Source organism: Neoarius graeffei, chromosome 22, assembly GCF_027579695.1.
Source record: "Neoarius graeffei isolate fNeoGra1 chromosome 22, fNeoGra1.pri, whole genome shotgun sequence".
NCBI lineage: Eukaryota > Metazoa > Chordata > Actinopteri > Siluriformes > Ariidae > Neoarius > Neoarius graeffei.
The window spans coordinates 36,439,682-36,454,516 of record NC_083590.1 but is presented as its reverse complement, the minus strand read 5'-3'; the positions used below and the strand labels follow the sequence as shown (position 1 = coordinate 36,454,516).

The window sequence follows — 14,835 nt, the reverse complement described above, 5'->3', positions numbered from 1 at the left end:
GCATTGATATCTGAGCTCCGTATCAATGCGCTGCCGAAGCGCACAGAAGGTGTTAGTACGCCTGTCATTATAGTGCGGACTTTCCATAGCATAGAAAATCGCCACGTTTCAATTTGTGTAACTGAACTTGTTTCATATCACTGGTCATATAAACCTATGTAAACAGGAAAAATGCGGAAGAGTTTGGTCGCATCTAACTACAGCCCCAAAAAATACCATTGGCCATGCTGAGCCTAGCTACATTGCTAACAGGAGTGACAGAGCGTCTGACTGCGTCTGACTGACTGGGAGGTCGCGCAAAGCTCGGAGAGGTACGGAGCAGCTCGTCTCAATTCAGATAAGAGCATATTTCATTATGGAAGTACGGTGGACTGTTCCTTAAGCTGCGAAAACAGAAAAAGCCCATCCGAGAAATTGCTACAATATTAGGAGTGGCAAAATCTACAGTTTGGTACATCCTGAGAAAGAAAGAAAGTACTGGTGAACTCATCAATGCAAAAAGACCTGGACGCCCACAGAAGACAACAGTGGTGGATGATCGCAGAATAATTTCCATGGTGAAGAGAAACCCCTTCACAACAGCCAACCAAGTGAACAACACTCTCCAGGAGGTAGGCGTATCAATATCCAAATCTACCATAAAGAGAAGACTGCATGAAAGTAAATACAGAGGGTTCACTGCACGGTGCAAGCCACTCATAAGCCTCAAGAATAAAAAGGCTAGATTGGACTTTGCTAAAAAACATCTAAAAAAAGCCAGCACAGTTCTGGAAGAACATTCTTTGGACAGATGAAACCAAGATCAACCTCTACCAGAATGATGGCAAGAAAAAAGTATGGCGAAGGTGTGGTACAGCTCATGATCCAAAGCGTACCACATCATCTGTAAAACACGGCAGAGGCAGTGTGACAGCTTGGGCATGCATGGCTGCCAGTGGCACTGGGTCACTAGTGTTTATTGATGATGTGACACAGGACAGAAGCAGCCGGATGAATTCTGAGGTATTCAGAGACATACTGTGTGCTCAAATCCAGCCAAACTGATTGGTCGGCGTTTCATAATACAGATGGACAATGACCCAAAACATAAAGCCAAAGCAACCCAGGAGTTTATTAAAGCAAAGAAGTGGAATATTCTTGAATGGCCAAGTCAGTCACCTGATCTCAACCCAATTGAGCATGCATTTCACTTGTTAAAGACTAAACTTCAGACAGAAAGGCCCACAAACAAACAGCAACTGAAAACCGCTGCAGTAAAGGCCTGGCAGAGCATTAAAAAGGAGGAAACACAGCGTCTGGTGATGTCCATGAGTTCAAGACTTCAGGCAGTCATTGCCAACAAAGGGTTTTCAACCAAGTATTAGAAATGAACATTTTATTTACAATTATTTAATTTGTCCAATTACTTTTGAGTCCCTGAAATGAAGGGATTGTGTTTAAAAATGCTTTAGTTCCTCACATTTTTATGCAATCATTTTGTTCAACCCACTGAATTAAAGCTGAAAGTCTGAACTTCAACTGCATCTGAATTGTTTTGTTCAAAATTCATTGTGGTAATGTACAGAACCAAAATTAGAAAAATGTTGTCTCTGTCCAAATATTTATGGACCTAACTGTACACGTGTTCCGATTAAAATGGATGGTGAGTGTATACAATTTGGTTCACCATTCGAAATAAATGGACTAAAGAAATCGCTTTCAGACGTTTATGCCTATTACAGAAGGAAAGCACCTTCCACTAAGCTCTAGCGCCAGGCCTTTTCCGAGAAATAAGAGTTTGGGTCATGGCGTGTGTACGTCAGCCTCAGTTCGGAGGTTTCAGTTTTGAAAACTGTAAGAGGTAAGAGTAGAATAATATAAAGTACAGACACTTGGTATATTTTAGTTCTGTGATTTTTAAATTGTTCATTTTTGTGGCTACTGCCTCAGAGTAAATATATATGCTATATTTACTGTATGGACATGGGATCAGAAAACTATTTTATTTATAAGCAGTAGCCACATGGACCCATAGGGTACTTATTTTTTTCACGATACCTTTCTTCATATTTATCATAAGTGCTACTGGGCGAGGTTTGTTTTGCCTGGCAACACTTGCTGCAAATATTCGTTTTCGGTCCTTTTTTTTTTTTTTTGAAGATGTATCCATTTCCGTTGTGCTTTCCATTGCTATGCTCCACTTCCTCTCCAAACTAATGACACGCCCACTGATTTCAGTTCCAGCTGGGAAACAACTTTTCAGGTTTTCAAAACACTCTGAAAATTGGTTCAAAATTTGATGCATGAACAAGAACAGAACCTGTTCCCGGTTGGTCGAAAAGGGGTACGGGTGGAGTTTGAATATGTCCTCCTTGTGCCTGCATGAGTTTCCTCTGGGTGCTCCGGTTTCTTCCAACAATCCAAAAACATGTGGATGAGGTAAACTTTGCCCATAGGTGTGAGTGTGAATGGTTGTTTGTCTCAGTGTTCGCCCTGCAATACTTTGACCCAGGGTGTATCCTGCCTCTTGCCTGAAGCTCCAGCTAATCCAGAGTCCCCACAACCCTGACGTTGCCCTCATAATGGATTGAAAACAGTGCTTATCAGTTGACAAGAGGTACAGTAACTCTCCAATACTGATAAGAAGTAAATTTCCAAAAGGTAAAACAAATGGGAGTTATGCAAATACAGCATAGTGACAACGCTCTACTGGAGGTATCTACTGAGGGGGGAAAAAACACGCCAATAGGTGGACTGGCAACTCTAATTTTGTCCTAGGTATGAATGTGCATTGTGTGCTGCCCTGTGATTAACTGAAGTCCCAATCAAGGTGACAGGGTCTAGATTCACGACAACCCTGAACAAAATAATGCAGTTTCCCCCAAGATAAACGAATGAACTAGAAGAGCACCTTCACCAAGCCGCATAATTCAGATTTGCATCAAGATCTAATCACTTGTTCCGTGGCCCATGGTCCACCTTTCCTCCAAATTTCACCAAAACATGTTCACTACATTTTAAGTTACATTGGGAACAGGCAAACAAACGGAGGAGTAAACATGACCTCCTTCAACCAAGCTGGTAGAGGTAGTGAATGTTATGTGAATAATCTGAAGTGGATTCCGAAGTAATCTCCCAACCTCCCCACCTCAGCCAAGCATATATTTAAGCATTTCCTTTTCCTTCTGCTTCACATATTCAATTCACATTAAAACAGGAGGACTGGTAACTACTACACCCCTTCCTCCCTCTAGTGAATTGACAGCTTTCACAATAGCATGGCACAAAGCGCAATTTCAACACTAGCCCAGAATGCTGTATTTTTGAACCTCCTCAATGATATAAACCAGAAGGAAAAACTCCTACTCATCGACAATATGATGTCCACGGGGAATTCTTAAAGCCTGGGACACTTTCATTTGCCTCATTACCTCAGGATAAATTATAACTAGTCCATTTTCAAAATGGCACACAGAGAAACCCATTAGAGAAGCGAGATGCCTCAAGGGAATGAACGTCCAGCTCGACTTCCAGGAACCATCTCCATTACAACCCACACATCCGGCATTATAGAAAGGAATCCTTTTATTAGATAAATAAACAAAGTTAGGGATTCCTACAATCATTTTCTCTGCTCTTTTCACGCACCATTTTATAACATATACTTGGATATAAAAATATAAAAACGCACTAAACAAACTCAGGTCTATACACTCTGATACTGGAACCGTTTAATAAACGGCGAAAGAAGGATTTGTCCTGTTCTTGCATTACAGAAACTGTCATGTTGACATTTAGATTCACGAAGGTAAAATGTTACAACTCAGGTAAGTAGTTAGTGTACCATACTTGATGACTGAGCGTTAAAATTTAATCTACTGATTGTAGCCTTACACAGTCCCCTCCAAAAGTATTGGAACGGCAAGGTCAAGGCCGTTCCAATACTTTTGGAGGGGACTGTAGTCATCTGCTATTTCAATGGTATGCTGTGATCTGCATTGGGTAACAAACAGAAAACGTGTTGTAACACATCCATAACAGTATTAAAACACCTCAGTAAAGAACCTACAATACCAAAGGAGTTGTTTATGTAAGTCTCTAGGAAACATTGTTACTCTGCTATGACATTAACTATAATTTATAATGAATTACGCTCTCTTTTAGAAGATTCTGATACTGAGACATGACTGAGGTGTTTTCTTTGTTTGTTTTTTTTAAGAAAAATACAATTTTGGAACTTTTACAAGCGTTTAGTTTGTAAAAGTCAAGTACAGGTCATCACACCATCCAACAACACGGATTAGATGAGTAGTGAAGGTGTGGGTTTCTTTCCAGGCCATGCCTCCTTGGCATACTTCTTCTTGCGTGGCTCGTTCATAGATTCGGCTGTGTACGGTCCAGGGGCGGGGCTTGGTTTCAACATGGCTGCCGGCTGTGCTGTAGGGGTGAAGACGTCCACCTCTGGAGCTGGGTTGGGGTAGGGTAGAGGGACGCCGCTCAAGATGGCCGACCCTGTTTGGTGCTCGTTGTTCTGGGTGCTTGCCTCATGACTAGCAGGGGGTAGGTCACCGTAAAGGCCTGAGCTGAGGGGGAAGTTCTGGAAACGACGTACCGTATTGTCCTCCACACCAAGGGTGCCATGTCCCTCGGATTTCTTCTTCTATAATGACAATGGGGACAACAAAATGACAGAAGAGTGACTGTTGGGAAATAGCTTACACAGAACCAACCATCCATCCATCTATTATCCGTATCTACTTATCCTGTGCAGGGTCGCGGGCAAGCTGGAGCCTATCCCAGCTAACTATGGGTGAGAGGTGGGGTTCAACCTGGACAAGTCGCCAGGTCATCGCAGGGCTGACACAGAGACAAACAACCATTCACACTCACATTCACACCTACGGTCAATTTAGAGCCACCAGTTAACCTAACCTGCATGTTTTTGGACTGTGGGGGAAACCGGAGCACCCGGAGGAAACCCACACAGACACGGGGAGAACATGTAAACTCCACACAGAAAGGCCCCCGTCGGCCACTGGGCTCGAACCCAGAACCTTCTTGCTGTGAGGCAAGACCAAGCAAAGGAGAGTAAATAAGTTTAATATTGTGACTACAGCATGAGTAATGGGATCTAATAACTTCACAGGTCTCCAAAATAATTATAATTACACGTTTAAAAGGTGCATTCATTTTTGTATTTACTGTCTTACCATTACTACACAGTAACACTACACAATGTAAAATACTGTTCATGTTTTGTGGTCAAACCAAGCCACAGTAAATAATAAGATTCTGTGACAGACTGTGCTTGCATTTATATTCCTTCGGTCTCATAACAGACTCAGCCCCAAGGGTCCTTCACTTCACCAGCAGCATGCAATCTGATCCTAGACCTGAACTCAAATCCAAATCTGAAGAGCTCGTTTCCAAAAACATAATAAAGGACAAATTCTTACCTTCGATTTTTTTTTTTAAATCAGTGGAACTGAATACTTAGAGGTCACGGTTACTGAGCTCTATATAAAATCTGGAGAGCTCAGAGCCTATTCGCCGCTGTAGAGATGAGTGAAGCCATCTGGCCACCATCTTACCACTCACATCGCGTGTATCTGGCTTGTGTGTTAAACTGTCATAGTTGATCAAATCTGCCCCAACAAAAATATCTCCTGACTTTTTTCCTCCCTTTCATTACCTCCTCTTATTTTTTTCCACCTTTACCCTCATTCCTTACATATCTTTATAGCACTCCGCTTCACTGTTATTTTTTTTCCTTTTCCAGTCCAGTCTCTAATCGTTTTTTTTTAACGTCTCTTTTACTACTAGAATTATTTCAACGGAGATTATTCCAGTTTTTCTCTTAAACAGTGCATCTTTCATACATTTCTTCTTCCTTTCTATCTATTTATTTATTTTACTAACACAAAGGGGCGGCACGGTGGTGTACTGGTTAGCGCTGTCGCCTCACAGCAAGAAGGTCCAGGTTCGAGCCCCGTGGCCGGCGAGGGCCTTTCTGTACGGAGTTTGCATGTTCTCCCCGTGTCCGCGTGGGTTTCCTCCGGGTGCTCCGGTTTCCCCCACAGTCCAAAGACATGCATGTTAGGTTAACTGGTGACTCTAAATTGACCGTAGGTGTGAATCTGAGTGTGAATGGTTGTCTGTGTCTACAGTATGTGTCAGCCCTGTGATGACCTGGCAACTTGTCCAGGGTGTACCCCGCCTTTCGTCCGTAGTCAGCTGGGATAGGCTCCAGCTTGCCTGCGACCCTGTAGAACAGGATAAAGCGGCTACAGATAATGAGATGAGATGAGACTAACACAAAGGCTGTACAGTACTTCCTTTCTGTTGAGGACAATTGTTGAAACAGGATTATTTTCTCATGTTATTTGCCATTTTCACTTCATTCTCACAGTCATGTCTTAACAGTATTTATTGGTCACATAATTCACTGTCACAATATTCATGCAGTTTGTGATAATAGTGATTACAGTGCATAATAGTGAGTGTATTTTCTTGGTAAGAGCATACACTTTAAGAATAAATTTAAACAATATGAGATGAAATACTTGTCTGGGCTGCCGAATCTAAAATCCTTCATTGCACAGATTTCTAAAAAATGGATATAATGTGTTTGGAATGTATACAAGGAAAGGGTATGAAATGAGTCATTAATTTGCTGACGAAGTTGATTAGCTAATCATTACAGAATGCATTGTTCTACTTTGTTTAAACTTTTGAAGTGCTGTGGCCTTCGAAGAAACATCTCTGATCCAGGAACTATAACCAGGCTGTGAACATTTCTTTTAGTTTCAGATAATACACTGAACACAGGACTTTATTTACCTTTAAGGGTACAACTGCGGTCTGCACCATGTTTCTGAAACGACCAACCGATGGGTCAATATCCTCTGTGAACACAAAAACAGACAGGACAGTCAACAAACTATTACATATTTCTCATTTTATCAGACTAATAATAAAAATGGATGAAAAATTATGAATAAAATACTTCATGCTCATGTGTGTGCGCGCGCGAGTGTGTGTTAGTGTGTATTATGATGCAATATATCTAAAACACAGCTAGAGCATATTTGCCAGGTTGTCTAAATGCCAATTAGGATCAAATTAAACACTTTATTAACTGCCTAAGGATCAATAGTGTGTACTGTTATACTTAATTATCCCACGAAATCGAGTCGTACATGAGCTGATAGCCGACGAGGCGCGTAGCACCAAGTTGGCTATAAGCCATGTACGACGAGATTGAGTGGAATAACTCTTATTCTATCCACATTCACTGGATTTTGAGAAACAGAGCATTTTTATTTTTTGCAAATTAAATAAATAAAAACTTTATACAAAACGTCCGACAAAATCATTTCCGCTTAGAATGTAAACAAACCAGTGAAATGACAGGAGCAATTTGTGAAAAATGCTATAATAATTCTTGAAAAAAAAAATTGTAATGTTCTTTCGATCAAATACTTTTATTCCATATTTTGTTGCTTTTTTTGTATTTTGGGGGGTTTTGTTTTCGAGCAGCGTTTTTTAAAGCTAGACTACTACTTCTTTTGGCTGCTCCCGATTAGGGGTCGCCACAGCGGATCTTTAGTCTCCATTGCTCCCTGTCTTCCGCATCCTTCTCTACCACACCTGTCACTTTTATGTCCTCTCTCACCACATCCATGTATCTCCTCATTTTCGTGTGCCTGGCAGCTCCATCCTCAACATTCTCCTTCCAACATGCTCTGCATCTCTTCTCAGGATGTGCCCATACCATCTCAGTCTCATCTCTCTTAGCTTAATTCCCACGCTCTCCACATGTGCTGTTCCTCTGATGTGCTCGTTCCTTATCCTGTCCAACCTCGTCACTCCCATCGCAAACCTTAACATCCTCAACTCCGCCACCTCCAACTTTGCCTCCTGTCTCTTCGTTAAGGGTACAGTCTCCAATCCGCACATCACAGCTGGTCTCACTACCGTCTTATACATCTTACCTTTCACTTGTGCTGGGACTTTCCTATCACAAATGACTCCCGAAATCCTTCTCCAACTGCTCCACCCTGCCTGCACTCTCTTTCTCACCTCACTATCGCAGCCCCCATTTTCCTGCACAGTTGACCCCAGGTACATGAATTCACCAACTTTCTTTACGTCTACTCCTTGCATCTTCACTACACTCTCATCCCCATTCTCATTGATGCACATGTATTCTGTTTTGCTCCTGCTCACCTTCATTCCTCTTTGTTCCAATGCCTCCCTCCATCTCTCCAAACCCAACTCAACCTCCTTTCTACTTTCACCACATATCACAATATCATCCACAAACATCATGTTCCATGGTGACTCTTGCCTCACTTCGTCTGTCAAGCTATCCATCACTATGGCAAACAAGAAAGGACTCAAAGCAGATACTTGATGAAGTCGCACCTTCACCTTGAACCATTCAGTCGTTCCAACTGCACACCTCGCTGCTGTTTCACTGTTCTCATACATGTCTTGCACCACTCTGATATACTTCTCATTCACCCCACACTTTCTCATACAATACCATAACTCATCTCTCGGCACTCTATCGTATGCCTTCTCCAGGTCTACAAACACACAATGTAGCTTTCTCTGGCCTTCTCTATACTTCTCCATTAACATTCTTAAAGCAAAAATTGCATCCGACGTGCTCTTCCTTGGCATAAACCCGTACTGCTGTTCACAGATTGCTACTTCTCTTCTCAATCTCGCCTCCAATACCCTTTCCCATAGCTTCATGGTGTGGCTCATCAATTTTATCCCTCTGTAATTACTGCAGCTCTGTACAGCTCCCTTATTCTTGTATATTGGGACTAGCACACTCTTTCTCCATTCATTTGGCATTTTCTCATTCTCTAGGATCTTTTTAAAGCTAGACTGCTTGTCAGATTTTTCAAGTTTAAGTCATAAAAACAATTTTCCCCGACACCCAATTATTTTTGTTTAGTGAACAAAAGCTACTGAATTCGAATCACAGACTTCCAATTTGATTAGTTTTTTTTAAATAGAACAATTAATGAATTTAAGGCCACATGGCTCTAAATTCTCTGCTATTTTTTCCTGCTTCACCATGACGCAATACAAGATACTGCGTCATACATCACGTAGTGGGTTTTCCCAGTTCATGCAAGGCATTGTGGGATACAAATTTGAAACAGGACAGAAAAATGGAGGACGTGAGTGTGCGAATGAAACGTGAAAGACCGACTACAGTAACAGAAAGCGAGAAGAAAAGACGTTATGTTATATACGAAGGAAAGGAAATGCAGGACCGAACTAAAAAATAATCGGCGCTCAGCGAGCACCTCGGTGTGATCAGCTGTTCGTTTAGTGACAGAATGTGTGCACTGTGTGCACTGTCAGTGCACAGTCAAAGGTAAACCTGCGCATACACGCACACACTTCCTCTGTCTGCTTGACTGCGCGAAGAAGCGAGTGATTTCATGCACATTATTTGCTTTAATCCCCTCAAATTAAATAACTTCCCAGCCACAGAATGGCCTGATATTTTGTGAGATATTACAGAAATAAACATATATCACAATGACCACATTTCAGAGGGAACTAAATTTCACTGATTTTATGAAATCGAAAAGCCAATTCACTTTAATTAGTCCTCGGTTAGTTCAGCAACACACGCCGCCATTTTGTTTTTACCTACTCATGGTATAGGAGCTGATATCCTAGTAGTAGCGTAGCCAATCAGAGCGTGCCATTGCTCATATCCAGTGAATGTGGATCGAATAATATCTAACATACCGTGCCATGCAGAAACTACATGTACTGTTCAAGAATACAGTGGTGCTTGAAAGTTTGTGAACCCTTTAGAATTTTCTATATTTCTGCATAAATATGACCTAAAACATCATCAGACTTTCACACAAGTCCTAAAAGTAGATAAAGAGAATCCAGTTAAACAAATGAGACAAAAATATTATAATTGGTCATTTATTTATTGAGGAAAATGATCCAATATTACATATCTGTGAGTGGCAAAAGTATGTGAACCTTTGCTTTCAGTATCTGGCGTGACCCCCTTGTGCAGCAATAACTGCAACTAAACGTTTCCGGTAACTGTTGATCAGTCCTGCACACCGGCTTGGAGGAATTTTAGCCCATTCCTCCGTACAGAACAGCTTCAACTCTGGGATGTTGGTGGGTTTCCTCACATGAACTGCTTGCTTCAGGTCCTTCCACAACATTTCGATTGGATTAAGGTCAGGACTTTGACTTGGCCATTCCAAAACATTAACTGTATTCTTCTTTAACCATTCTTTGGTAGAGTGACTTGTGTGCTTAGGGTCGTTGTATTGCTGCATGACCCACCTTCTCTTGAGATTCAGTTCATGGACAGATGTTCTGACATTTTCCTTTAGAATTCGCTGGTATAATTCAGAATTCATTGTTCCGTCAATGATGGCAAGCTGTCCTGGCCCAGATGCAGCAAAACAGGCCCAAATCATGATACTACCACCACCATGTTTTACAGATGGGATAAGGTTCTTATGCTGGAATGCACTGTTTTCCTTTCTTTAAACATAAAGCTTCTCATTTAAACCAAAAAGTTCGATTTTGGTCTCATCCATCCACAAAACATTTTTCCAATAGCCTTCTGGCTTGTCCACGTGATCTTTAGCAAACTGCAGACGAGCAGCAATGTTCTTTTTGGAGAGCAGTGGCTTTCTCCTTGCAATCCTGCCATGCACACCATTGTTGTTCAGTGTTCTCCTGATGGTGGACTCATGAACATTAGCCAATGTGAGAGAGGCCTTCAGTTGCTTAGAAGTCACCCTGGGGTCCTTTGTGACCTCTCCGACTATTGCACGCCTTGCTCTTGGAGTGATCTTTGTTGGTCGACCACTCCTGGGGAGGGTAACGATGGTCTTGAATTTCCTCCATTTGTACACAATCTGTCTGACTGTGGATTGGTGGAGTCCAAACTCTTTAGAGATGGTTTTGTAACCTTTTCCAGCCTGATGAGCATCAACAACGCTTTTTCTGAGGTCCTCAGAAATCTCCTTTGTTCGTGCCATGATACACTTCCACAAACATGTGTTGTGAAGATCAGACTTTGATAGATCCCTGTTCTTTAAATAAAACAGGGTGCCCACTCACACCTGATTGTCATCCCATTAATTGAAAACACCTGACTCTAATTTCACCTTCAAATTAACCGCTAATCCTAGAGGTTCACATACTTTTGCCACTCACAGATATGTAATATTGGATCGTTTTCCTCAATAAATAAATGACCAAGTATAATATTTTTGTCTCATTTGTTTAACTGGGTTCTCTTTATCTACTTCTAGGACTTGTGTGAAAGTCTGATGATGTTTTTGGTCATATTTATGCAGAAATATAGAAAATTCTAAAGGGTTCACAAACTTTCAAGCACCACTGTAGCTTTGAAACAAGAAATAACGAGTGAAAGTCCAGAAATTCCAGGGGGAGGGGTGGAAAGAATGGCACATTAATCACGGTTAGCACCTTAAAGTTGAATATTTTCCTATGACATCACATGTCCAAGTCTTTTATTCTTCTTATACCACAACAATTTGCCAAGACTAGAAAATGTCTATTTTCTAAAAGATTAAACATACATTTGATCTATTTCTAGTTGCATTTAATGTTATGGACCATCACTTGAGCCTATTAATACGAATGTACGTTTCTGATTAAAGTACTGTGAAAAAGTCTTAACCCCCCTTATTTTTTTCATACAAACTTTGCTATAGATTTAGACTTTTTCATTGAGTCAAAACATTACAACAACATTTTAGAGTCCAAACGTTTGCTTTTTTCCAGCACATAATTAAATGTTACAGAAATAGAAAAGTTTGTATCCGAGCAGCATATTACATAAGAGAGCACTTTTCAGATTAAAAAAGAAAAACCATAATGAAGGCTGCTGGGTTTTGGTGCAAAATGAAGACGCGAGTGTGACAGTCAAAGTGTCCAGAAGAACTGGGGCTGGTTCTGTAGGACGCTCAGTAAAACCTACAGCTCATTTCCGCAGAAAACTGCACTCACTGTACCTCAGACTACGATTTCTTATTTTTTAAACCAAAGGATCGACTCATCTCGCACCAAATATTGACTTTGTTTCATTTATTATGGCTTGCTAATTATTGTTTATCGTATTTTTTTAAACGTTTAAAAATGTCATTATTTTTGAAGCCATTTTTTCTTGACAGCATTTCTGTACATGTGCCTCAGACTTTTGCACAGTACTGTATATTACAATCATTTATTCCTTAGATAAATCATGAGTCCCCAGATGATGCAGCTGATTAAATCAATAACTGAGAAGAAAGACCCAGTCAATTAATTAAAAAGAAAAAAATATAGCAGCTCATATTCAATCTGACATTAACCAGATAATTCTACCAAGCTCACCAATATCATATTCAATTATGTTTAATTAATTAAGAAAGGCCGAAATCATGAACATGACTAAAAATAATTATACAGCTTTAGTATTATTAAGCAAGCAGGCCTGAGTTTTGTGGTTTAGAAAAACTTTTTCTGCATCTGCGGATTATAATATAACTAAAAATACTGGAGCAACGTCACCATTAAGTTTGTGTTTATGTACTCCATATATACCAGGGTTAATGATCTCTTCTTCCTCGCTGAAGGACACTCGCGAGCTTCTCCTCTTCCTCTTGGGCCTCTGGATGTCCAGGTTGCCCTCCTCGATGGTGAGAGTAGATATGCGCTTGTTGTGTGCCGTGTTGAACTCTGTCAGGTTCTGCATGAGAATATCAGCATTAAAAGGAGAACGAGCACTTCCATTCGTTTATCTCCGAGAAGAAACCTCTCTTTTCTCTGTGGGACGTTAAATATATCTCTGTCTGCCTACACACCAAGATAAATAACATACATCTAGCTCGGTCTCTTCTTCCGGCAAGCCGAGCAGTCCTTTCAGCTCTTCGTCCTCTATACCGCTGTCACCTGCTGTAGTGCTGGGCTGCGCCTGAGGCTTCTCTCTCAGTGTGTACACTCGCGTGGACGCCCCAAACGACATAGTCGAGTCGATGGGAACCTGCTGAGGTTTCTGGGGCTCCAGACGAATTCTGCCCAAAAAAGTGCCATGGGCTGGAAAAGGAAAAAACATGACGGCAGTTACAGCAGTGGCTTGTGAGCGTAGATGTTGGTAGAGCATTACAGCATCAATAATCACATCAAAAAAAAAAATTATTAACTCAACAGGCTATATCATAGCTTACCATTACGCAACTATCTAGTGACTATTTTGAGAAGGGTGGTTCTCCACTATAGTTGCAAATTGGTGTCACCTCACTTAACCTGGCCTTCTGAGACCAGGCCTTTAAATAAAATCAGGGTGTCTGTGTTCATATGCTTTCCTATTGATTATAAAAATTAATTGATATTAAATTTTATCCACTCAAATATAATAGTGTTGGTAGAATTTTTCATTGGAAGTACCCAAGGGGGTCCAAAATGCGTGTCTCATACATCCCAGAAGGAAAATAAACCCTTGCTGAAAAATATTTATTGGTATTATTATTTTGTGTCACCCATTTAAATATGATCAATATTGTCCATGCAGCATGAAGAAAAGCACATTTTGAAAATATTTCCAATACTAGTCAGAAATTTTCCCGCCAAGAAATTGATTTTTGGTGTCCCAAGTAATTAAGTCAGTACGCTAACAGTACTAACTACTAGAGACACCTGGGGAAAATGGACAGAACTATTCTAATGAGATGACTGCAGTGCATTGTGGGAGTCCCACAAGTTCAAGGGAGGAAAACATTGAATTTCATATTGTGGTAGTTTTCCAGCATTGTTCAGGTTTGTATGGCAATTTTTAACAGAATTTATAATAGCAGTCAATACACTAACACTTCTAGAATGATGTAGGCCCAGCTTTGTCATGAAAACATGTTTGTGTCATGAATGTGAGTTAGAAGACCTTTCAACTAGACTACAATGCACAGGCATCATATACACATCTGCACCCTGGTGACCAGATGATGAACTATTTGTCCATACACTAACAGTCCATACACTAAGGCCAAGTTTATATTAGACCGTATCTGTCTCGTTTTCTTCGCGGATGCACTGTCCGTTTACATTAAAACGCCTGGAAACGGGAATCTGCCAGGGTCCACGTATTCAATCTAGATCGTGTCTGGTCTGGTGCTGTGTAAACATTGAGAATACGTGGATACGCGGATACGCTGTGCTGAGCTCTAGCTGGCGTCGTCATTGGACAACGTCACTGTGACATCCACCTTCCTGATTCGCTGGCGTTGGTCATGTGACGCGACTGCTGAAAAACGGCGCGGACTTCCGCCTTGTATCACCTTTCATTAAAGAGTATAAAAGTATGAAAATACTGCAAATACTGATGCAAATACTGCCCATTGTGTAGTTATGATTGTCTTTAGGCTTGCCATCCTTCCACTTGCAAGTGGTAAGTGATATGCGCTGGGATCACACACACAGCGGCTCAGTCCTGAATCACTGCTTGTGCGCTATACTCGCGCGCTGTGTGAGCTGCGCAGGGCCGGAGTGCGCACCCTCCAGAGGGCACTCACTGTTCAGGGCGGAGTGATTTGGAGCACAGGATGCCTGCGGAGCCGAGCGTATCCGTGTATTGGTGTTGCTGTGTGCACGCTAATCGTGTATTGGTGTTGCTGTGTGCACGCTAATCGTTTTAAAAACGTTAATCTGATGATCTGCTGATACGGTCTAATGTAAACCCCACCTAACACCGGGGTCTGTTTGTGTACTGACTATTGTGTTAGTGTATTGACCAATTTGATAGGATGACAGTTTGATGTCTCTCGATCCCTTTTGTCA

At 41.2% G+C, this 14,835-nt stretch overlaps 1 protein-coding gene across 2 annotated transcripts in view; it reads right to left on the bottom strand.

Annotated features, from left to right (window-relative positions):
* Positions 1–3,937: 3,937 nt before the first annotated feature.
* Positions 3,938–14,835, bottom strand: part of ppp1r8a (protein phosphatase 1, regulatory subunit 8a) — a 52,616-nt gene continuing 41,718 nt past the window's right edge. For both annotated transcript variants that reach the window (XM_060904061.1, XM_060904062.1), the window contains 4 exons: positions 12,887–13,101; positions 12,610–12,754; positions 6,820–6,884; positions 3,938–4,639 (listed from right to left, as the gene is read on the bottom strand). In XM_060904061.1, the coding sequence (XP_060760044.1) occupies positions 4,280–4,639; positions 6,820–6,884; positions 12,610–12,754; positions 12,887–13,101 (785 nt within the window). In that variant the 3' untranslated portion in view covers positions 3,938–4,279. The remainder of the gene's footprint in view (positions 4,640–6,819; positions 6,885–12,609; positions 12,755–12,886; positions 13,102–14,835) is intronic.